Source organism: Strigops habroptila, chromosome 1 (genome assembly GCF_004027225.2).
Source record: "Strigops habroptila isolate Jane chromosome 1, bStrHab1.2.pri, whole genome shotgun sequence".
Classification (NCBI taxonomy): Eukaryota; Metazoa; Chordata; class Aves; order Psittaciformes; family Psittacidae; genus Strigops; species Strigops habroptila.
In genome coordinates this window covers 76,186,594-76,212,086 of record NC_044277.2, presented here as the reverse complement: position 1 = coordinate 76,212,086, position 25,493 = coordinate 76,186,594, and the positions used below count along the sequence as shown (strand labels likewise).

The following is a 25,493-nucleotide window of genomic DNA, read 5'->3' as shown; positions in this document are numbered from 1 at the left end:
CACCATAGATTTATTTTGAGATAGGACAAGTTGAAATTTAATGTAAACTTTCCCACCATTCAGAGCCCTAGCATTTTGGTGTGAATCCAACATAATCGAGTCTTTTCAAATGCCTTTTACTTTTTATTTCTTTTTTTTTCTTAGGTTTAGTGGTGTTGAAATAAATGCTTTAGAGGTGGATGGATTTTGTCTGAATAGAAAATGCAGGCAATGGACAGTATTTATGGTTATGATGAGTGAGGTATAAACAGTATGTATGTTGATTGTAAAGGCATTTTCAATCTTCTTTTACTTTCATAGACCAAATTCATTTGTGATCATCACTGCTAATCGTGTTCTTCACTGTAATGCTGACACTCCTGAAGAGATGCATCACTGGATAACCCTGCTCCAAAGGTCAAAGGGAGACACTAGAGTGGAGGGACAAGAATTCATTGTGAGGGGTAAGAACAGAATGGGGCAAAAACAGAGTAAATAACATCTATTAAGGTTCAAAGAGATTGTTCCCACAACACAATCTGGATAATGTGCCAGCACAGGAGTGTCGGAGCCTCATCTTTGTATGGTGGAGTTTACTCACAGATTAACATAGCTGAAATTGTACTCCTGTTGTGCCATGTAAGAAAACACTGTAATGTGACAAAAGCATTTTTCTAGGTTGACAAAAGATTTAACTTTTTTTAAGGTAAACATGAAAGTTGAAAAGTTTTCATATTAATTTTATTATATCTTCATCATTTCACTGATTGAGAATTTTACTCAAAGTTGTTTAATATGTAAACTAAACAGTTCACATCTTTTTTTGTTGTTGCTGAGAGTATAAAACTTAACTTTTAGCAACCTAATTTTGTGCAACTCTGTTTTAAAAAACGTGTGATTCAAATTGTGTCTTTACCAGGGTGGCTACACAAGGAAGTAAAGAACAACCCAAAGATGTCTTCATTAAAACTAAAGAAGCGTTGGTTTGTTTTGACGCACAATTCTTTGGACTACTACAAGAGTTCAGAGAAAAATGCTTTGAAATTGGGTACACTGGTTCTGAACAGCCTCTGCTCAGTGGTCCCACCTGATGAAAAAATCTTCAAAGAGACAGGTAATTGCTCTTCTTCAAATATGCACTCAGATACCTTCTGTCCTAATACTTAGTCATGCAGCAAACAGTGCGAAAGAATGTTTTAAATGGATTATTATGGTTGCAGTTTGATGAACAAATCAGGTTCCTAGGTCACTGAGGCATTTTACAGGGAATTCCTGGGGAAAAACAGCAGTGGTAATGTATAGAGGAGTAAAATATGTTCTCACCAACATCCAAGTTATCATAGGCTGACACTGCTGCTGAGTTAGCGTGAACACTTACGTTTACACATCAAAGACCTGAGGAAAGACATATGGGCAGCACTCTTCTCATATACTATTTTATGTGCTGGGGAAATATGAGGACTAACTTTGGTGGAGCAAGTTATAGGGACATCTAGGGTAAGAGTCCACTTTGTGCTAACCTACATGCAGTACCTGAGTCAGCTCTGCTGTGCGTTTTCAAAACTGGTTTTCAACTTGGAAGTGGCTATTTGCAAATAACAAGTGACTGTTGACAGTCCTATATAATCTCATTGGGGTCACTGACACTTCAAAGAGGCTTTTGCTAGTGAAAGATGAAACAGATTTTCTTTAATTGCAACTGCTTCATAGAAAGCCCATACAATGATGCAGAGAGAGAATTTGAACTGAAATGATCTTCCTACCATAGTTGTCACCTCATTGGTGTGAAATTAATGACTTTTTTACAGAAGAAGTAGTTGGTGCTTTATACCTGTTTGTACGTGTGCCACAGACGATGAAAGACTCTCGCGTACAAAGCAAGACTGTCTCAGTTTTTCCTGTTACAGACAGGACTGGAGAAGTAGAGCCCATAAGCCACAAGTAGCTAACAGTATTCCATAGTGTTGTCTTATGGTCACTTTTGCTAAAATTACTGGATGAAAAGGGAGGCTGCATGATGGTGGTTGTACTCTGATATTACTCCTAGGCTTTTTTAAAGGAAAGAATATCATTTAACACCATAGTATGTATTACAATACTTAAGTACTCATGCAACTTCTTAGTTCCTGAAAAACTGCCAGCATGATCCACAATGTAGTACTTGGGGTCTGATGGGATTGGAGCTGTTTTCAGATAGAATTTGGGGTATTTTTTATAGATACGGTTTCTACAATTAATAATTCTTATTGTTGTGCTAGGTTATTGGAATGTAACTGTATATGGACGCAAACATTGTTACCGTCTCTATACAAAATTGCTTAATGAGGCAACCCGCTGGTCAAGTGCCATCCAGAATGTGATTGACACAAAAGCGCCAATTGATACCCCAACTCAGCAACTTATTCAGGATATTAAGGTAGGCACAAACAGAAGGGTGTGGGTTGGGAAAGAATGGTTGCTTAAAATCCTTTTTATGTTGACTTTGCCATATTGGGCAATAAAGCAGAAAATTGTTATTCACACAGTGGCATGGACTGAAATTGTGGAACCTGAATGTATTCACTGACCTGATAAAGGAATTTCTATCTAAAGAGTAAAAGCACAACTTGGACGGCAAGAGGGGGAACTTTTTTCCATGAAAACAGCAACAAGTTTTACTGGTTTGTGTAACCTGACAGAGGTTGCTATACCTGGCAATAGAGCATAGTGTGCAGGTTCCTGAGTTAGCAGACCTGTTTGGTCATGTCCACAGTGAGCAGCACACCAGGATGTGGGCTAGACAGCTCTTGTGATTTATTTTTTATTTATGATTCTTTTCTTGTTCTGTGATAGCATGGGCTAAGCATCTCATGTCTCTGCGTGATGAGAAACATACTCAGTTAATGGTTACTGCTTTATGGTCTTGTTGGAGACACTGCATGCATAGGCAGAGAATGTCCTTCTGGAGATCTCTGCTAATATGCAAGAGGGAAGAACTCTACCAACCTCTTCCTTTAGAGTGCCACCTCTTCTCTCATGGAAAAGAAGTATCAAGTCCTAAATTCCAAGACTACAAATGCTATTCTTCAGATCAGTAGACAAACGTATGTGGGAGTTCACAATTGATACAAGGTAGTGGTCACATATCTGTCAAACTTGGCCAAAGAACAGTTTTTAGATGTCAGACTGGGTACAGGAAGTTTACAGCAGCAGTTTTTCTGGACTATTTTGTTATGGTAGCTCCTGTAGATTCTAACTGAAAAGGCCAATTAGTTATGCTGGAGAAGTATTTTTTAAAATAAAACTTGAATACACATACCATACTCCAGTATCTCATAACTGGAATTAAAAATGAATGTAAAATGAAAATACACTTCAAAAAATTCTATGAAACTTCATTTTTGTCTCTTGCAGCTCTGCTGTGGTTTGCTTTTTACTGCACAGATAAAGTAAGCTTATGCAAGGCTTGAGGTTAGCAAACACTGAGCATTCATAGCCCGCAGAGCGCCCTGGCAGCCGCAGTACCCGCAACTGGATTTAGCACCAAATAGTGTTGGTAACACTGATGACTTATTTTTTCGCAGCCAACCTAAGGGCACAAGCATTGCATTATTGTTAATGCTGGACCCGAAATCCTACTTTTTCTCTTACCCCAATAGGAAAACTGCCTGAATGCTGATGTGGTTGAACAGATTTATAAGAGAAACCCTATTCTCCGTTACACTCATCATCCGTTGCACTCGCCATTACTGCCACTGCCATACGGGGACATCAATCTAAACTGTAAGTTTTTAAATCATAGAAACACTTTGCCTTATGAAAGACTAAACCAGAGGATAGGATTTTTTAGTCAGCAGGCCATAATGAAGTAACAGTAGGCAAAATACATGTTTATAACAGAAATAGACAGGTTTCCCTGTTCTCTGCTGGGAGGTAGGGAATAGCAGTTTGTCTACCACAGATCCATGTGCTTGTGGTGCTCCTGCACAGGTGTTACAGAAGGGAAGGTTGCTTTTGTTGCTGTACTGTAAGTTTGTTACCCTCAGCAACACAGCTAAGACGACTGAGTTTGAAAAGCCTTCCACTGAAATAAGCAACTAAACCAAATTCATTCAGTGTCCTTGAATCATACTCTCCTTCTCAAATCATTGTTGCTTCCTACCCCATGTGGGGAGCTGCAGCAGCCACAACTTCCAATTAACAAGTGTAAGTTTCATAAGTTGTGGTGGGAAGTGTTATTTATGGGAAACAACATTTGGGTGGACATGGTTTTAAAAAGTAATGGTTCATTTACTCCTGAAACAGGTGTAATCATGTCTTCTAATATCCTTAGTTCAATCGCTAACTTGGAAATCTGTTTTGAACAAGTCATTCAGAGCTATTGATGGTTGTGAATTTGGTGTCTTTAAATGAATTTGCTTATCTTATTTTGCGACTGTATGTTAAACAAGATATGACTTAAATCAGAAGTTTCATCCTTGAGAAGAGGGTAGGTAGGAGTTGATTAAAACCTAAGTTACTTCAGGTAAGACTTCCTGGTAACTCAAGTGATATCCTTCTGCTCAAATGACAAGGAAAATCCTAATAGAAACCTTTCCCTTCTCTTCCCCCTCCTCCTGTACAGTGACAAGGCACAGTTCTGGTCTTCTTGGCCCTTGAGCAGATTGTCCCATGGAGGAGTGCAGCATGGTTGCTCTTTATTCCCCATGGACAGGAACGTCTAGCTCCCTCTGAGGTGGAAGTCCTGCCAAAGTCTTCCCAATACTAAATGTAGCTCTACAGATGGACTGATGCTTAGTTATTGCCTTGACTTGCAGTTGAATTCTAGTTATTTTCTGTAATAGTATAATGTCAGGTTAGAAATTTCATAACATACGTCTGTACTGTTCTGTGCTTTGATGGTTAGTAGGCCTGACTGATTCAGACATCAGAACAATCTGTTCCACCTCTTGAACCCAAGAACTGCATGGTTCTTTTGAGTAGACTGTGAAAGTTGTTAGCTCATGTTGAATAACCTGTAGTACAAAAACAATCATCACCTTTTCCAGCACTCAAAAACCAAGTGCAGTGTCATGGCAATGATTTAGTTAAGTAGTATTGTTTGGGTTTAATTGAAATGCCACTGCAGTAGACAGGAGTGATGTATCTTTGTCACTTTCCATAACATAGTCATGCTTTATTTCTCTCATGATCTGATTAGATTTTCACTTTGTTGTGACAGTGAGAAAGGGATAGGCACTCTGGAAGGAAGATTCTCCATCAAAAAAACTCTGATCAAGCAAGATAGACTTTTTAAGTTATGTTGTCAGAAAATGTCAAAGTGGGATTTCATTAAATTTGGAACAAATCTCAGTGGCAAATTAACTGATAAAATGAGTATGCATCATACATTTGAGATGGAAAAGACCCATTCTAAGATCCTGCATAATGAGGGTCACAGAATAGTATTAAGCAATTCCTATGTTAAGCCTGAATGCTTTCTCTTCTGTATCTCAGTCTAAACACCTTTCTCCCTATTTTTCTTTCGTAGTGCTGAAAGACAAAGGCTACACAACTCTGCAAGATGAAGCCATCAAGATATTTAACTCTTTACAGCAGCTGGAGTCTATGTCTGATCCCATCCCTATAATCCAAGGTATCCTCCAAACAGGACATGATTTACGACCTCTTCGAGATGAGCTCTACTGTCAGCTCATCAAGCAGACCAATAAAGTGCCTAACCCTGGGAGCGTGGGGAACCTCTACAGTTGGCAAATACTCACCTGCATGAGTTGCACGTTTCTGCCGAGTCGCAGCATCCTCAAATATCTCAAGTTCCATCTCAAAAGGTGAGAAGCATTGAATTCCTAAAGCAAGAAAATAAGTTTATTCACTCACTGTTTTATTCACCACAACTTGTAACAGTGTTTAGATACCTATGTTGAAGTGAGACTTGAAGATGCATTCACTTAGTGAACTAGTTATGCTAAACAATGAATCTAAAAAGAAGTTGTAGGAAATGTGTGTATGAGTTTATCTAGTGGCAATTTGAAGAATCAATATCCCACAGGACTGAATGCACAATTTGTTACTGTTGATAAAAGGGGAGCTTTCTTTAATTGTATAAACTTGCTTAAATGACTTGCAGCCCATGCCCCCAAGTCCCATTCTCAGCTGTCCAAATCAACGTGCGAAAAATTCATCCTGCTTACCTTAGTTTTACAAGATATGCATCATGCACATAGAATAACATTATCTTATTTAAAGATGTATTTGAGGTTAAAATGTCTGTTTGCAAATCTAATTTGAAGATATTAGTGACCATTAAACAAATAATAAATCATTGTTGACAGTTCAGCATTAACCGGAATGTGGAGTTCCTCTTGCTATGATGCAGCGGAAGAATGCAAAGTGTGCCATTAGGAAAGTTAGTCCAACAACAACAAACTGTTGTCAGTAATTTAAAAGTTTTGTCTGTATTTTTGCCAAAGCATGGACTTCTTCAATCACTTTGATAAATCTAATTATTTTATAAATATTTGTAAAATGCTTGTATTAAAGATACGTCATTCAACCAAAGTAAGATCAGGGAAAAATCTCAATCACTTTATATAATCACTGTATGTTATCACTTTATATAATATTGTTAAAATTCTGTTAAATTATATTGTTAAAATGAAAAAATCCAACATTGATTACTTTTTCAGTTTAACTCAGCTCATAAACTGGCCTCCTAGTTAAAAAAATCGCAGCTGATACAACATTCGTAGGTTGGTTTCACTATTGTAGGTTGCATCTTACAGCATTTCTGTAATACTGCAATAATCCTTTTACGCCTTGTAGATCATGAATCACTGTACTTTTTCACAACAATTAAACCTTAGTAGCTTTTAAGAATCCGGTATTTTATCACTGGAAATATAGAAACACTCTGTATTGAAAGCCACCCAAATTCAACAGTTTTCAATAACTGAGTTCATTAAAGTTGTTAGTGAATACTAACAACTTTAATATAATATTTATAATACTAACTGCTGAACAGTAAGGTCTAGAGAGAATCTTTTAAGAAAATCAGGAATAGAAATCAAATATCCTAAGTGACACTACCACAAAATGGTGCAGTCAGTCAAGTACATTTTATTGCTTTTTGGTGTAGTACCTGAGTGCAGTTTAGTCTTCATACAAGAACTGTTCCTGACAAAAAGTGGAGTTGATTACAAGAAGATTTTCATAGTTTGTTTGCTGTCAAATCTGAGTCATTGCAAGATTCCTGTAGCTAATGATGAAAGTTCACTTTTTTCTTTCCATTAGGTTTGTAGAACAAAATGATGAAAGTATGTAAGTTATCCCACAGTAAATCACAAGTTAAGATACTTTCCTTGACAGTGAAGATAAGCCTTTGACCATGTCAATTAAATAGCATACTGGATACAGAAGTACTTTCAGGAAAAACAAACATTCTCAAATAAGAAAACTTTCTATTTCACAGATTGGCAGCTTAAAGTAGTAATGTTTGTCTCACAGGGTTCGTGACCAGTTTCCAGGAACTGAAATGGAGAAGTATGCACTTTTTACTTATGAATCTCTGAAGAAAACCAAATGCAGGGAGTTTGTACCATCGCGGGATGAAATAGAAGCTCTGATCAGCAGGCAGGAGATGACATCCACAGTTTATTGCCATGGTGGGGGCTCCTGTAAGATTACAATCAACTCGCACACTACAGCTGGAGAGGTGAGAGTGGTGACAGGATGGCTTTGGCGCAAAATCAGCGTGTCCCTTTACGTACCAGTTCCAGACAGCAGTGTAGCATTAAACTTCGGAAGCACTTGGGGCTTCTCTACCAGTCTCTCCTTTCAGGGGAGGGAGGGTTTACAGAGCTGTCCCTCCAACCCCCAAGTGTGTTCTGAAGAAATCCCTGCTACGTAATCTGTCTTTATTCTGCAGAGAATTGCCCAACTGTAGTTCCCTTTTACAGGAAAAATTACAGGAAAGGCTAAGCAATTCAGTAGAGGCATTACTGGAATAACTTGAGTAGATACTGGTGTGTTTGAGAGCCAAGTTGCTTTCTAAAACTAGAAGACTCTTGCTGAGTTGGTGAAATACAGGAGTTATATGAGGCTAGGTGATAGCACATACATATTCTGAAAGAATCAACATTATTTAGTGTAAAAATTAAAGTGGGATTTGACAGCAGGTAATACTGCTGATGAGAACGTTACCAACATTTTCAGCCTAATGTAAAACTTAACTCTAAATTTTCTTCTAATTATTTGTCTTACTCTGTGGTGCTGCTTCTCTGTGCTATGGTTTTTTCATGTGCTGTTTTTCATTAGGTGGTTGAAAAGTTAATTCGTGGCTTGGCCATGGAGGATAGCAGAAACATGTTCGCTTTGTTTGAATACAATGGAACTACTGATAAAGCAATTGAAAGCAGAACCATTGTAGCTGATGTCTTGGCAAAGTTTGAAAAGTGAGTATGCCTCTGTTTCTCTCTCACCACTGTAACAAGTAGCAACCAAATAAATTCAGCATTATTGACATTCAAAATTTTCTCTTTCTCTTGCTTGTTTGTGATGATGCAGCTGAATGACACATGTGGCCATTCCTGTAACAAAAGCATCTTTATTTTTTTTTCTTGAAGGAATTAATGAGCCACCTATTCACTTGTGTTTGGTTTTTCTGTGTCTTGACACCAGTAGAGTGATATTTTTCATCACTATTTCCACATTTTCTTTTCTACTACTACAAATATTTCCACCATTACTAGCGTTATGGCTGCCCAAGCACTGGGAGAACTGAACTCCAGGCAGTCATTGCCATCCTGACTACCCATTGTCTAACTTCACATGGAAGTCACCACAGTATAGCTCACATTTTTCTTATCAGTAAAATTGAAACCACCCATAGGACTCTAGTAAGAAAGTGTAATACAAGCCTCAATACCTGTTTCTCATCCTTATGTTACGTGCATGGTAATTGGCCTCCTTTATCTACATAATAATGGAAGGAAAAAGCAATGTCTGAACTGTTGTGCAATTACATTTTATAACAGGACTTAATAGTGTTGCTTTTATCAACACCTGACTGAGCCACAAATAAAAGTTTATTAAGAGAATTTGGGTTAGTAATAGTTGACTGAGAACTGAGACAGCATATGTAAGATTTTGCTGTAGTTTCTAAATACACACCGCTACCACCACCCCAAATGACATCAGCCAGATACAACTGCAGAAAACGCTTAGCTCCTGTCAACAATACCGGATTGATAGCAGATATAACAAAGCAAAATTCAGCTGAATGCCTTGTTTAGAGTCTTCAGATGTCAATTTAGAAAGGAGTTTGATTTCACAGATCTGATCTCTCGTTCTTCACACATCTGTGCAGGCTTGCTGCCACTGCTGAAGCTGGGGAGATGCACTGGAAGTTCTACTTCAAGCTCTACTGCTTCCTGGACACAGAAAATGTTCCAAAAGATAGCGTGGAATTTGCCTTTATGTTTGAGCAGGTAAAGAACAGAGGTTCTGGTCTGAGGCATTTTTAAGAGGAGTAAAAAAGCAAGAGATCTAGGCAGCACAGAGAGAGTTTTGATTATGCTTCTGTTTAGCTAAATGCGCTACTGTTTGAGCGTCAAGTGCAAATAAAGTAGTTCAGTGGCAAAATAGGCTTATCCTGACACAAGTGAAACATATATGAGTTACCTAGTGTTATGATTTTTCTTACTTCTGCACTGCTTGTGAATTACTTTATGTATAGTGGTAAAAAATTGGATAACTGGGTCTAAGCCACATTAAAAAAAAAAAAAAAGAAAAAAAAATACTTTTAATTTTGCTTGTATGAATCCATTTTCCAAAGAAAGTGCAAGAAATAAAGTGAAAAATGTGTAATTGGCAAGCAAATTAATTATTAGAGACCCATATTGGCAACTGTACAGAACTAACTGAATAATAGCTTTTACTCTTTGAAATCAAATCCTGATTTCGTAGGCACCACAGTAAAATAAATCAGTCCAGTCTCAGCAGTACCTGTAAGATAGCTATGATGAGCAGAAATCCACTTAATGTGCTGAGTTCAGGATGAGGACATACTGCAAAACATAAAATAAGTGAAATTGATTTATAATGAAAATTGACTATATCAACAGTTCGATTTCTATTATATGAAGTCCTGTAGTTGCTCAGAAACTCTCACTGATGGCATTTATTACTGTTGACTGACCTTCTCCTTTTATACTATATTTCAAATAGCTAAAAATTCTTCCAGTGCACAGCTTCTTTCAGGCAGGCACTAGAAACAGATAAAGATTTCTGTGTAAGGCTATTTGCAATGCCAAGACACTGATGTTCTGTTGGTAAGCAAGTCTGATGTGACCAAGAACTGACATATTTCAATTTTCATACACGTGAAGCCTTGTTCCCTTCCACAGGATCAGAAACATCTTGACTGTAATAGAGTATTTCTTCCTTGTTCACAGTTTGGCTTTTAAGGCACCATATTACATCATGAGTCTACCAAAAGTCTTCTTCCAGAGCCTACTACAGTAGCTCAATCCAGAACTGCTTATTGTTGGCTGAAAGATCTGGGCAATAGGTTGCATTGGTTGGGCCTTGAAACATTGCCATTTTGACTGACTGTTTTTACATAGAGAGGAGTCAGCCAGTTAATGCCTCTGCTTTGGGATGAAGTTCAAACAGCAAGAAGAAAATCCATGAGAGCTCTACATCAGATATTTTACATTATATTATTGGTTTAAGAGGCAGATTTAGATAGTGCTCTTTATGAACAGCTAAAACAAGCACATTTGCTGAAGCAGATTGTTTTCATGCAGCATTCTGTTCTGACTGGTGTTTAGCCAAATGGTTTGTCTTGCCAAGACAACAGTATTTCAGTTACAAGGCATGGCACATTCAATCCCTACAATTAATATTATAGCAATAGGTTAAAGAGGTGACTTATTACATTCTAACATCAGTTCTGTTCTTTTTTCCTAATTGTCTGCCTTTGATGTCAGTCATCAACTTCTTTCAGCCAATTAAGAAAGTTCCCTTTTTTCATCAGTTTTAGTTCTGTAACCTCCATTATCTTGAAATCTGAATGCTTTAACTCATGAGGCACTGAAAAAAATCTTGCAGTTCTTCTCTCTCATTAAAATACTGTCCTTCCATTTCAACAAGATAGCTCTTTCTTCTGCGCGTGTACAATCTCAGGTAAACCATCTTGCACGTTTAAAGGCACATTTTTCCCCATCCTAAGCGTACACCTAAATGCACTAGCTTTTACTTAGATCTGAATTATCTCTCTGTGTGTTTTCTAAACTGCTTGCAATTTCTGCATCTCCAGGCATGAGGCATGTTTGTTTCCTGTACTAGTATCATATGAAAAGAAATAAAAAAATCCTAGCTGCTGCTGCACTTTTCCAAAGATTTGAATGGGTGTGCAAAGTGCTAGGATTTTAAAGCAAAGTCTTGGTTCAGAATCTCATCCCTGATGCTAGAGACTGCTATAACATGTAAATGTTTTACTAATTTTGTCTGGGATCCATTTACTGCTTTCCCCTCAGTGAGGATTATTACAAAGCTGTCCCAGGGCTTTGCTTGTTTGGCTGGAAGCATCAGTTTTCACAGCCATATCATTGATAGCAGTAAGTAAAACTAGATACCTACTTTTCTAATGTCCTTGAACATAGATGGCTTCCTCCCAATCAGATGTTTAGATTCTGATTTTCTCCCCTTTACATTTTCTTTTTTTTTTTTTTTTTTTTTTTTTTTTTAATAATTCAGTTGCTTTTATATATATGAGTTCACCAGGGGCTGTACTAGCAACAGTAGTTCCCGTTTAGCAAGTTCCTCAGTTGCCTTGCAGTTCTTCTGGTAAACCCTGTTCAACACATTTGCCAAGAGATTTACCACTTTTGATTTATTTAATGGATCATTTATTTCAGATCCTGGGTTTGCCTGGCAGTAAATCTACTTCCTATTTCTCTCTTAGTCCTTTCAAAGACTTGTTTGTACATAAAATCTACCTTTTCCCCCTTGATAGGCTCATGAAGCAATGATTAGAGGACATTATCCTGCCCCTGAAGAAACTCTCCAGGTCCTTGCAGCTTTGCGTCTTCAGTACCTTCAGGGAGATTACACTCTGCATACCACCGTGCCAGAAATGGAGGAAGTCTATCCCTTGCAAAAGCTAAAGTCTCGCATTACACAGTCTACCAAAACATTTACTGCAGCAGAGAAGGCTGAGAAGAAACGAGCCAGCTTTCTTGAAGGAACATTGCGGAGGAGTTTTCGCAGTGGCTCTGTCAGCAAACAGAAGGTTGAGGAGGATCAGATGTTAGACATGTGGGTCAAAGAAGAAATCTCAGCTTCCAGGACTAGTATTATTGACAAATGGAAAAAACTCCAGAGGATGAACCAGGAGCAGGCTATGGCAAAGTATATGGCTTTGATTAAGGAATGGCCTGGCTATGGCTCAACACTCTTCGACGTAGAGGTAAGACCTCCTGAGCACTCGAACTACAGTTTATCCTGTATACATGATTTCATTACAAAGTAGTGAAACCATAAATATGGTATCACAGTGCTCAGACAGCTGATGTAAAAAAATTTCAGATATTAAAAGCATACACCTGTTAGCAAGCACTGTAACTATTTAAATCTACTAGTTAACCAGAAAATACAGAGGGACAGAATGCTATCCTGATGGGTTTGCAAACAAGTTTGGGAAGTGTAAAAGACTGTGTTCAAAGAGGGATAAGCAGTATGCACTTGTCAAAAATTGTTACAGACAAGAATGTTAACAGTAAGGGTTGCGTGGCTCCCGCTGTTCCCTTTGCTGCTAACTTACATTTTCTCCTCTAGTGTAAAGAAGGGGGATTCCCACAAGAGTTGTGGCTTGGAGTCAGCGCTGATGCAGTGTCTGTCTACAAGCGTGGGGAAGGAAGGCCTCTGGAGGTGTTCCAGTATGAACATATCTTGTCATTTGGTGCACCACTTGCCAACACCTACAAGATCGTGGTGGATGAAAGAGAACTGCTTTTTGAAACTAGTGAGGTAAGAGAAAGAAGGGATTTTGTTATTGCAGTGTTCCTGTTCTGATAGCCAGGCTACTTAGTAATTTAAGTAATTGCTCTAAATGTTACAGATCTATTCAAGATCCCTGTAAAGCTAAAGGGATAAGATGGATAGAAGTGCTGAGTATTCTTGTTTAACCGCAAAAGGGTTTTGTTGAAAGCTCTACCATTTTATCTTGTTAGTTAAAGAAATTAATCCACATACTGTTACCTTACTAAGAACTTTGCTCTTTATACTCTTTTGGCAGGTGGTTGACATTGCAAAGCTGATGAAAGCTTACATCAGTATGATCGTGAAAAAACGCTACAGCACCTCTCGATCAGTGAGTAGTCATGGAAGTCAGGGCAGCTCCAGGTGAAAACAAAACCAGTTCTACCGTGCTCTAAAGAGAACATATCGCTGCTTGGCCTCAAAACGACCTGATGATACTGATCACGTCTGTTGACAAGCTAACCAAGAACTGGAGTTTCCACGGAAAATATCTCCAAACATTGTTTTAGAAAGACCACAGGGTGGGGACGGGAAAATCAGCTGAAATAGTCACATACTAGAACTGCTGGCTCGTTCAAAACTTTCCAAAGCATTATTATCTTCAGTTGATGTAACAAATGCCTTAAGACTTGTTCCGCTGCTACACAAGCAGTAATAAGTGCCTTACAATATTAAACCCATCTTGTATTGACCTAAAATTGCTGATAAAAGTCAAGAGGATTTTTTTTTTTTGACCTTTCAGAACACTGAAAACAAAGTTACATTTATCCATTCTGCACTAATCTACTGGCCTGTACACATGTGGGAAGGGGGAGGGAAGAAGAGCAAGGTATATTTTTTTGGAGAGCTGCTGGCAGCCTTCCTGATGGACACCAACATTTTGTTTCCCCTTGCTTCCATGGGTGTGCACACTGTGCATGCATATTTGAGCTGTCAGGAAAATTTGACTAATTTTATTCTGTATTTCACAAGTCTTTTGAAGCAAAGGGAGTAAGTATGTGCAATGGTGTAAACAGTCTTTCTGTACATTTTAATAGTTCAGAGTTATAGTTGTTACAATTGTATGGTTACTTTATAAGCAGTTTTATTAACAAATTCCAAAATTTTCATACATTGATTTTACTATTGCAAATATGTATTACCATATAAGTAGCAGAAGTCTAAATTCTGTATCTGCTGTATTATAAAGAGAGATGTAGCTGAGAATATTTATAGACTACCCTAATATGGAAATTATCAGTTCAGTACTCCATAATGTCAGCTTAAGTTTTTAATATTAATTTTTTTCTTTTAAAGACATCACTCTTTTATAATTCTGGCTGGACTCGCCAACCCAGACTGACTGCCAAAGGTCAGAGCCCTTCAGAGTTGACTAGAGAACACAAAGTTATACAATGCACCTGCTTTAATACAGAGTTCTCTATTTCACCTGGTTGCCTGATGAAGGTTCTTGACAGTACCCTGTAAATAAATTGGGGAATATCAGCTAATAATAAGCTGATTTTGGACTTTTATTTTTGTACAGAAATACTGTAATATAAGGCAAAACTTTGATCAAAGGTATCTTTTTGTCCACAGCAAAAAAAGAAACCTGAAAAACCTTACTGTTATTAAAACCTCAGCCTTTAAAGAATATCATGCCTACTTACTGAAAATAAAAAAAGTCCAGCAATAAAGAAAATATCTGTGGTGTGCTGTGTTTCCACTTCATACTGAGTTGGACTTGACAAAGTTCTAATTTTTTTGTCTTCTCAGGAGCAAAGCCAGGAACCCAGCGTAAGCTACATGTATATGTATATGTTTTTGCTTGGAAAGGTGCATGTGCTTTGAGTTGGATGGGGCAGGTTTCCTTGACCATGTGATATGTGTCCATTACACTGACAGGACAGAGGAAGGGCTGCTGAGCAGTTCCACTCCACAAGGAATGTGCAAGTCGGGCCTTTGCTATGTGTGTAGCCCTGATGTAAGATGGCTTGTTTTTACTAGCCAGCCACAGCATGGTAGTGCAGCATGTGCTGCCTTCACAAGTGTACATAGCCTTTATAGAGGACAAGGCTTGCTATGAGAAATCCTCCACCCTCCTCCAACTGGCAGATCCTTTTAGTCACTCTATGACACTACCCCTCAGTCCTTAAAGGCTTGCTAAATAACACTACTAATTTAATGTTCCCACCCTCCCAGCAAAAGTAACTTAAGAAAGACAAAAAAATGAGAGCTATAACTCTGGTTTGTATAGCTACACACACACTGAGTATCTGAGACTGTAAGATTTCTGATTTTATCCATATGCCACTTATTTAGAAAGAATTTAGATGCTTTTAGCAAGGCATCCTTGGAATGACAGAATTTATACATTTCAGCCAGCACAGCAAGAAGGTTCAGTTTTGTTTGTGTGCTGTTTGTAAACATGTTCAGAGAAGTCCCTAACAGATCAACATTAATTGGTCAAAAACCAGGAATATACAAGGTGACAGTCATCTTTAGGGTCACAAGCTGACACCACTTGTCCAGTCCCAATTCATTTACCTTCTGATTGACTTCTGAATGCTGCCAACCATTAGGAAGGATGTTTGCTCTTAGTCAATACACAGAAGTGCCTATCACTACATCTAAGAGCTTCTCTTCATTCATGCCAATTCTGCCAACCTGCCATGCAAATCTGAATTCAATTACTATTGTTGAGGCACGTAAAAGATTTTATAATTGTTGATACAAGAAAGAATGCACAGTTTATAAAAGTAAATACTGCATAATAGATATACACCTGGGTTTGGAAGTGAGAACAGTGTTCCTTAAAGGATAAAATCTTTTAAAAGTTGGTTGAGGAGATGATCTATTCTTGCAAATTATTTTGCTTCAGGAAAAGCTTATTCCAAGAACATGTGAGATTTCTTGCCAGAAACAGAAATTCTCTCCTGCCTTTATTATGGTAGCATTTGAGTTTTTCTGAAGAGAGGAGAGGAACTTTTGTCACAGAATACATTTTTACTTTTATTCTTGTTTTGAAATAAAGGTTTGTGTTTTCAAAAGAACAAACACTATAGAGGCTTAACACTACTTATAAAAGAAAGAGTAGATCTGTACTTCTGGAGAGACCATAGTATTGCAACTGCTACACTCTGTAGGTTGAGTGCGTCAGAAATCATAGAGAACTGAGTCTTTGAAGTTAAAGGGTTCTAGGAGAAACACCCTGCCTTGCCCAGTCCCTCCAGAGAGAAGTGGAATTTTACTGTACATGCGGTTTTCAGGATCTGACAATATCTTATTTTCTGAGAGAATGAAGAGCTGTGGTTCCTGCTCTCTTGCCACTGGGCTGCTCAGCTTATGTGGCCTTGCAACCTAGTGGTGGTGCAGCTGCCTGCCACCCATCCCTGTCTTCAGGACTGGGACCAGGATGGGCCCCAGTCGTGGTGCTGCCACTCACTCAGCTCCAAGAGAAATGCCACCCCCAGGCAGTCACATTGACCCTGTCAAAAACCATCTAGGAGCACACACTGGGTTCCCGCATCCTCAGACTGCGCCTGGTTTAATACGGCCACAGCGAGGAAAGCCCCAGGACCCCCCACTGGCCGGACATGCAGTGAGAGCCCAGGCAGAAACTGTGCACTCCAGCCTAGGGATGGAGTGGCAGCTGCAAGGGAAATACAACTGGTTATCATCATCTTAGCACACCTTAAAGCTGGCCATGCCTCAATTCCACCTATGTCCTCAGGCTTCAGTCTAGCACTTTCCCTCTGCCTTGTAATACACATAGATCCCTTTGTCAGGGTGCCAGAATTGTTAATAAACTTAATTACACAAGCTATGCAGAGGAAATTGCTTCACCCAAGAAGTGTTGCATCAGAAACCTAGGTTTCAAACCCCACATTTCTGAGGCATGCGGCTGTAACAGGTACACACAGGTTCACACCAGTACAAACACCTAACATAGACATGCCACAGCATTGCAAGTCATGCTGGCCTAAGTCCATTTTACAGCACTTGGGCAGAACTATGGCAGCTGCTTCAATGCTGACAGACTTTCTCGCAGGGCCTGCACACCAGACCATTTACAGCTCTGTGAAGTAAATACGGAGGGGTACAAACTAAAGTTGACAGCACTGACCTGAATACAACTAATTCTGCATGGTGCCCAGCCCTAGAAACCTACTGCATTTCACTACATCAGATGATAGCGGAATAGAGCTACCACCCATGCTGTGACACAACCATACCTTCACAAAGACATACACACACACAGGGCTGCAAGGTGGCTGCAGATTGTGGGAGGGGCACTTGCAACTAGTTCATGGGACGTTCAATCAATCTACCCCTATTTCTTTCAACCTCCTAAGTTATTAATGCCAGTTAAACACGCATCACTAGCAAACATCTAATAAATCTTAATCTTGAAGGAATCCACTGAGAAAACTTCCCACAAGATGTCACAACAGACACAAGGCCTTTGGTGCAACATGTCAAAACCAACACATGCTGCAACAGCTACGGGAAGCAAGCAGAAGAGGGCAGCAGCGGTCCAAAGAAGTGAACTGTCCGGTTCACTGTTCTATCCGTAGCATGCTTTTACCTGGGCTTTATCAGAAGACAACAGGCTGGGGTAGGAGAACAAAACAAAGGAGATGGGGATGGTACAGTGTTCTAAACACCTTACCGTTGCTTTGTAACAACAGTCTAAAACTCTTATCAACTGAAAGTACTTTACCTGTATCTCACAATCTCACTTGCCCTATTCATAGCATCATCCTTTTAATTCTGCACAATAAAGACAAAAGAAGAGGACAAAGGACCAAATTTCATCAACTGACAAGATTTCAACTAGTTCTTGAAATTAGTTCCCAAGCATATGATATTTTATTCCATGTTGTTACATGCCGTTTCTCTTACTCCTCTCCACAAGAGCATCCAGTTCTTCCTTTAGGATTATTCTACCTAGTTTTGCTTCATACACATCAAAACACTGTTCTTACAATTGTGTCACTAATGAAAACATTCAAAAGGATCTCAAATCCATCCCTAGTAACAAAACTATTAACTTTAGTGACTTATATTAGTAAGGTCCCTTAACAAAAATTAAAAATAAAACCTTTTGCCACCTTCCTACCCATCTTATTTTTGTAAGAATTCCTTTATTCTGTATCTTAAAGCAGCAATTTTCAAACTTTTTAGATTACTTCCTTTTTTCTCACAAAACAATTTATTTTTCCTTTGCTGCTAGTCACTCACACACACCTTGGCAGCCCTGAATCGCACTCCTGATATTTACCAACTGACCAACAATAAGATCACAAACATCCTCTCATCTGACTGTGTCAAAATTAAAAAGAACAGTAGATGCTGATGAAATCCCATCTTCAAGATGTGTTTTCTCAATTATAAGGAAGGATCTTGTGTGCACTCTGGGAAATTCCATATCAAGGGGCCTGTATCTGAAAGACACTTTCCTAACTTTCTTCTTACATGCCCCCTTCTGAGAGACTATTTCCCCTCATACACTACCACAGTCAGTTCCAGGCATGGTGCCACAATCCAGTTTTCTCTAGCTAGGCATTACTTTAGTTCCCACCCCGACTAGAAACTTGACAGTGTGCTAAACCCAACATTACACACAACTGTCCTCTCCACAGATTGGCAAGAATTTCTACATTGTACACTCAAGCGAAATTACCTCTTTGCTATTATCCCCTGCCAGAGCACTCTGATACATTCACTGTCTTCATGTAGCCTTAGCTGTGGAGACCACAATTTGTAGCTGTCTCCCTGACAGCAACTGGGGATGCAATTCTGGCTACTCACACAGCAAACACACTCTCCCCATGCTCAACTGCTCACAGTTTTGTGTCCCCCACGCTTCTTCCCACTTTGAGAACCATGATCTCTTGAACTACAGCTTTTAAAGAAAGCACTTTGATGTCAAACATCAACTCTTGACTGATCACCCACATAGCCTGCATCTGAAAAGTAAGTTCATACAGTCAACAATAATCAAATAATCAAATACATATAATTACTTTCTTCTCTACAATAGTTAAAGCATTGTATATTTTTACCACAATATTAATGGTTTTGCTTATATGCCTCTCCCTACAAATACAGCCAAAAGACTAATGTACAAATTTCCTGATTCTCAACAATTTTGACTCTTCCTTGCCAATGACAGCTCCTGCATAAGCTTACCTCTAAAATCTTACTTCTAAACAATTGCTAGGTCAGAAAGGGTTGCTGGCCTGCTTGGCCTCCTCTCAGATGGAGTTGGCCAAAGAGTGGAGCTAAACCTATAAAAGTATTATTGACTCTCTACCATACATACTCAAGCAGATAATGATATCTAAGAGATTACAGTAATTAGGTCCAGAATTAGATCCAATAAAACTCAATCATTGATCTTCTACATGGCATGATTAAACAGACCAAAAAAGAAACCTAATTTTGTGTTGAACATCTATAAATTGTTGTATAAATATTTTATGAGATTGCTGTACAATAGTATTTCTGGGCTAAAACCACTTGGTTTAAGTGGTTTCTTAACTGGCTTTGACCATAGCTGTTGAGTTTGTCAACATACATTTTATTCTCTAAATTCCTTTGTTTCAGGTCCTAAACAGGGATTAAGAAGCATAGCAGTGAGAAACCTAGCAGTGAGGGAAAAAGATCACCAAATAGTAACATTTGTAGATAAGAAGCAGCAGCAACATTCATATAATTTTGTTACTTCTGTTAAATTTTTCATCTTGTACCACATGGTAGTTTGTATTGGGTTTGCATGACAAGGTTTTGGTAGCAAGGGGGCTACAGAGGTGGATTCTGTGAGGAGCTGCCAGAAGCTTCCTCCATGTCCAACAAAGCCAATGCCAGCCGGCACCAAGACAGACTCAGTGCTGGCCAACACCGAGCCCATCAGCGATGGTGGTAGTGACTCTGAGGTAACATGTTTAAGAACGGGAAAAGTTACTGAGGGGGAGCAACAGCAGCCAGAAGGAGGAGTAAGACTATTGTGAGAGCAACAGCTCTGCAGCCATCAAGGTCAGTGCAGAAGGAGGGGAGGTGCTCCAGGCACTGGAGCAGAGATTCCCTGCAGCCCTTTGTGCAGACAATGGTGAGGCGGGCTGTGCCCCTGCAGCCCATGGAGGTCCACAGTGAAGCAGATCTCCACCTGCAGCTCCTGGAGGACCCCAAGGGTGCCCAAAGGAGGCTGTGACCCTGTGGGAAGCCCACACTGGAGCAGGGTCTTGGCAGGACCTGTGGCCCCATAGAGAGAGGAGCCCATGCTGGAGCAGGTTTGCTGCAGGACTTGTGACCCCGCAGAGGACCCACGTTGGAGCAGTCTGTTCCTGAAGGGCTGCACCCCATAGAAGGGGCCCACACTGGAGCAGTCTGTTCCTGAAGGACTACACTCATGGAAGGGACCCACGCTGGAGCAGTTCATGAAGAACTGCAGCCCATGGGAAGGAGTCACGTTGGAGAAGTTGGAGGAGGACTGTCTCCTGTGGGAGGGACCCCACGCTGGAGCAGGGGAAGAGTGTGAGGAGTCCTCCCCTGAGGAGGAAGGAGCAGCAGAGAGAACATGTGATGACTGAGCACAACACCCACAACTGGGGGGGGGGGAGGAGGTAGAGAAAGTCATGAGTGAAGAAGAGAAGGGTGGAGGAAGGTGTTTTAAGATTTGGTTTTATTTCTCATTATCCTCCTCTGATTTGATTAGTAATAGACTAATTTCCACGAGCCAAGTCTGTTTTGCCCATGACAGTAATTGGTGAGTGATCTGTCTTTATCTTGACCCACAAGCCTTTTGCTACATTTTTTCTCCCCTGTCCAGTTGAGGAGGGGAGTGATAGAGCAGCATTGGTGGGCATTCCCACCAAAACAAGGTGGCTTGGCTTTTTTTTTGGGGGGTCGGGGGGGTTGTGGGCTTTTTTTTCTGCCCTTTTTTTTTTGTTTGTTTGTTTGTTTTGTTTTGTTCTTTAAAGAAAAAAAAATGGTGAGAAAACTCATCCCATTTTGAGCTGGAATCCTCAATTGAATTCAACAATGTCATTCTATGCTGACATCAGAATTTTCAAACATATTTCAGAAGCATTAGAATGCTCTGATAGTTGTAAGCTTCTTTGATATAACCATTTACAAAGCTTTCTCCTCAGTTTTCATCCATCACTCACCCTGACACCAGAAGCGCAGTCCCTAACCTAATTCTTTAGTGTGAGCATTACAGCTCACACGTGCAACTGTACACTGGGGGCTAGTCCTAGTTTTTCCCAGCACAAACTCGCAAACTGCACATAAACCTTTTAAACCCTGGCAGGCAAAACATCAAAATGAAGAAAGATCAAAGCCAGACAACATATTTCCAACTATTTTTTCTGAAAAAGACATCTAAACTTTCAATGGCTGGGAGTGAATCATCCATCTTTTCTCTCACACTGATGTTTATACCAGAGTGCTTTCAGTAAGCTCATTTAAATAAACCCAGCCCAAGAACTATCAACAGTGAAAAAAGGAGAGATCATATCCATCAGTACTTGAAGCTTTTTTTTTTTTTTTTTCCCATTAGTTAAATTACAAAACCTATTCTGGAAGAACTTTTCTCTAATTTCTGTTCGTATCCTTCATGGTATAGGTCAGGAAAGCAGAGACCAGTAATCTAGAATGGATGCAAGTTTAACCAAAAACTAAAAGAATTCCCGTATCTGTAATCTACCCTGCTCACTGAAATCCCACCCCATCCTCCCCTCCCAGATTCCATCCCCCCTTTTCTGAGGAGAGGAGGCATTCCTGAACTCCTGTGACTGGGAGTACAGCATAGAGTATAAATTATGAGGGAGTGAGCATACAATCATCCTCAAATGTTGTTTTTGGTTTTTTTTTTTTTTAAGTGGAATATTAGTAAGGGAGGATCACCTAAAACCTGCCATGGTTATAATCCTTATATTGCCATTATTCTACTGTTGGTTAAACCAAAATTTAAACATTTTAAGCGCAGTGTGCTTTCTGGGGCTAACTATCCCATGGACACTTCAAAAGCGCGCAGGGAACACCTGACTTCTCTCCAGGCTTACCTAGTAACTGTTTGGAGTCAGCTGGAGGTAGACGCTGGACAGGACAGCCCACATGAATGAAGTAACCAAATGCTAGCAAGGGAAAGAAACCTGGCACTGGCTAAGCTGGTTTTGGCAAATTATGGACAGTGTTCACTAGGACAGCAGCTTGGCACAGGTAACACAGCACCTTACAGTGACCTGAAAAAAGAGAAGAGTAAGTACAGCAAGAACTCCCCCATTTGTGCTCCTTTCCCTACCTTCTTCTCCTTGAGAAGACCCTGTTTTTACTGATAAGATTCCCTGCACTACCACTCCCAAAACCTGGGAATCAGTACCTGCAGGAAGCCACTGCACCCACTCTAGAGAGGCATCACATGCTCAAGTGACACCAGGAGTGCTCAGTAACCATAAGCAACCACCAGCACACATATGAGGCATCTGCCTGTTTTCCAGTACAGTGAGGACACCCTGTTTTGACCAAGTCTTTTTACGGCAAGGTTTTTATTCATCAGCACAAAACTGAAGCAAAAAACCAAAGTGTTTCTCCAGTCTTGCTGCAACTACTTCCTAAAGCCTTTCTTTTCCATTTGTGTGTTTCAGTTGCTTCGGCGAGCCTGTCTCTCCTTTTGCTCTCAGACCTTCATAGACAACATTTAATCACTTTTTAGCTGGGCTTATTATTCAGGCAGTTCTGCCTGGTTCTTAGAGGTAAGAGCACAGTAGCACAACAAATTAGTATAAAACCAAGATGTCCTTCAGAAAAGTCTTCATTGGTTATGTAGAATACTGTCCTGTACGCTTTCTCTCGGGCACAATTCATATACTGCATAGAGTAGGTGGAATCAGGGAAGTAACAGAACTTCTTCCCAAGGTCATTTGGTCAAAACACACAGCAGATTTGCAACCCATAGTCAACATTGCAACTTAGTTAATTTTGGGATCTTATTTTGCCTTCTTTTGCCACAGAGAAAAGAAGGCATGTTGACCTTCAAGTGAGTATCACTCCTCTTCCCAAAAAAAAATCCGAGCTAACAAGGGGTACTCAATTAAGCTAGAAACAGATGTTAACTTCCAATCCAAAATTATTATTCTATTTTTGTTACTTTGCTTGTACACTAAGATTATTTAAATGTATGCAGCGTAAGCTGAGACATGTTCTTTGACTCCAATTTTGGCTGTTCGTGTCCAGCAGCAGAATGGGTGAGCACTACTTCTCACCAAGCATGCTCTCAGAACTCAGTTCCCCAATACTCACATTAGCTATTACGCCCACCACCACCTTAGAGGGAAGTGTCAAGCTCCCACCTTAACCCTGAGGCCGGCCAGGAACATAGTAGTGCAAGTGACACGACGACACAGTACGGATTTTCCAGTACGTTTCTTGGATACTTAAGATGAGGATGGAAGACATGAAACTCCTGCAACCTCCTTCATGGTCTCAGGAGAAGTTCCCAGCGCTGCGACAGCAACAATTTACTTCTTTTTAGGATTTTGGAGGCTGTTGCTTGGCTGCGGGATATACACAAGGAAGAGATGAAGAAGGAGTCTCAGCAGTAACATCTTCTGGCAGGTTTCAGCCCACACCATTCAGAATCATAGAATAGTTAGGGTTGGAAAGGACCTTAAGATTTCCCAAACCAAGAAGTCGACTGGCTTTCCAGCTTTCCCCAGGAGGGAGCCAACCCCCCCCCCACCATTCCCTGGTCACTTCCACAACCTGGGCGAGCCCCCCACTTACCCCAAGGCACGGGCAGTTGGAGCACCTGCTCCCCTCATAAGCCCACCACCTCCCGCCATTCCAAGGGCCACAGAGACCGGACGGGAGCGCGAGGGGTGTGGGCTCTGTGCGTGTGTGTGCCCGGGTGTTGTTGAGGGTGATGGTGCGTGAAGGGGGTTACGGGGTGTGTGTGGAGGGGGGTGTGAGGAGGGGCAGGACTGGCGGCGGGGCGGGGCGGGGGGCGGGGCGGCGGCGGCCGGACAACCGGCCCGGGGCTGGAGCGCGTCACACCCCGCGCGCGCGCGCGCGCACGCCGCCACCCGCCCTCCCCAAGCACCGCCCCCCGGCACCTGCCGAGAAAACACCCCCCCCCCCCCCCGCCGCCGGTGGATGGGGCGCGGCGGTTAACGGCCGCGCTGCGGGCCCCACCCCCGGCACCGCGCCCCGCCCCAGCCCCGCCCGGCCCAGCGGCACCGCGGCGGCCGCCACCGAGCCATGGCGAGCGCGCAGACCCCCGGCGCGGAGCGCGACGGGCGGGAGCGAACGGAGGCCGTCGAGGAGCGGGGTGCGGCAGCCCGGGATGCGGAGCCGGCGGAGCTGTCAGGCGGGGCCGGGGCGGCCGCGGCGCTGCTGGGGGACACGGGTCTGGCTGTGGGCTGCTGTATCGCGGCGGCGCTGAGCTGGGAGCGGCCCCTCCACAGCCTGGGCGGCTTCGTCTGCGCCAACCTGCTCTTCTGGTGAGCGAGACTGGCCGCGGTGGGGAGCGGGGTCGGGGTCGGAAGCCCTCCCCCCGGCAGAGGGAAGCTCCAGCCCGGCCTCTCACCGCCGCCCCGCCCGCTGGCGGGCGCCTCCCCACCTCTTCCCTCCCTTCCGCGCTGCGCTCGTCCCCCGGGAGGGTTGTTTTCCCCCATCGCTTCCCCCATCCTCGTCCTTTGTGGGGGGCTGACCCACTGCCCCAGCACTTCCACGGGGAAGGTCTTGCTCTTCACCTGCGTCCTCTCTCCTCTGCTCCCGGGAGCCGCGCTGGGGCAGGGTATGGCCCTTCGGTTGTGTGCATCTGCGTTACTGGGTTCTTCACTCGCTGTGCTTGCTATCTGCCCGCCCCCCCCCCTCCCCTATTTCATACAATAGCAAGGAGCCCCGGAGGAAGGCTGACCTTCGCGGCTGCGGCACGCCCTGTTGAGAAGTTGCTTTTCTGGCAGCTCAGATGAGCCATGGGCCTGCGTTTGTGCGGAGTTTTGAAACCTGAAATGAGGCCTCGAGCCGTAGTCAGCGCTGAGCTGCTGCCGTGGTCCATTGCTTCAGAGTTCATTAAGGGTGTGCATGCTTTCCCACATTGGTGGCCTAGTTAGTGGGGACAGCGGGAGTGTTGCTGCACTGCACCAGTTCTCTTTTTCGACTAAGCTGCTTCTAGTCAGATACAGTTTTGTCGAATAAACCCCAGAAATTAACCTAGGGAAGTGTTTGTTGCGCTTGTAGCAACTCTTCTGTTTCTTTCTGTAGGGAAAAAAAGTGTCTTTCTGTGTGAAACTTTAGGACTTTCCTCTGATCTTGGTGGTGCTTGTTTTTTGTTTTCTCATCTAAAATATTGCTGTATGCCTGCTTGCTCATGTAGAGCAAATTATGAATTAGGGCTCTGTCTAATAATACTGTTGAGACTCTAAAACCAAATTGTGTTTCTTTGCCTGTGACTAGACCTGCCTCCTTTCCCTTGAAGTGAATGAGAGGCAAACAAGCAAAGAGGC

General features: G+C 41.5%; 2 protein-coding genes and 1 long non-coding RNA gene across 6 annotated transcripts in view; 2 read left to right on the top strand and 1 right to left on the bottom strand.

Annotated features, from left to right (window-relative positions):
- Positions 1–14,711, top strand: part of MYO10 (myosin X) — a 161,081-nt gene extending 146,370 nt beyond the window's left edge. For both annotated transcript variants that reach the window (XM_030471577.1, XM_030471666.1), the window contains 11 exons: positions 301–443; positions 899–1,093; positions 2,238–2,395; positions 3,618–3,741; positions 5,489–5,786; positions 7,462–7,669; positions 8,272–8,408; positions 9,323–9,443; positions 11,975–12,427; positions 12,796–12,987; positions 13,256–14,711. In XM_030471577.1, the coding sequence (XP_030327437.1) occupies positions 301–443; positions 899–1,093; positions 2,238–2,395; positions 3,618–3,741; positions 5,489–5,786; positions 7,462–7,669; positions 8,272–8,408; positions 9,323–9,443; positions 11,975–12,427; positions 12,796–12,987; positions 13,256–13,366 (2,140 nt within the window). In that variant the 3' untranslated portion in view covers positions 13,367–14,711. The remainder of the gene's footprint in view (positions 1–300; positions 444–898; positions 1,094–2,237; positions 2,396–3,617; positions 3,742–5,488; positions 5,787–7,461; positions 7,670–8,271; positions 8,409–9,322; positions 9,444–11,974; positions 12,428–12,795; positions 12,988–13,255) is intronic.
- LOC115601615 lies at positions 6–24,532 on the bottom strand. 3 transcript variants are annotated; one of them, XR_003989433.1, is made up of 6 exons: positions 23,770–24,010; positions 23,337–23,540; positions 22,050–22,229; positions 9,961–10,022; positions 5,721–5,804; positions 324–410 (listed from the first exon to the last, which is right to left on the bottom strand). It is a non-coding gene; the product is annotated as an uncharacterized LOC115601615 (long non-coding RNA). The 3 variants fall into 3 exon arrangements; XR_003989426.1 differs by having other exon boundaries at positions 6–410; positions 23,337–24,532; XR_004389872.1 differs by lacking the exon at positions 9,961–10,022 and having other exon boundaries at positions 6–410; positions 23,337–24,532.
- RETREG1 (reticulophagy regulator 1) overlaps positions 24,122–25,493 on the top strand; it is a 63,729-nt gene continuing 62,357 nt past the window's right edge. The window contains exon 1 of the mRNA XM_030471794.1: positions 24,122–24,485. Coding sequence (XP_030327654.1) covers positions 24,244–24,485 — 242 coding nt within the window. The 5' untranslated portion in view covers positions 24,122–24,243. The remainder of the gene's footprint in view (positions 24,486–25,493) is intronic.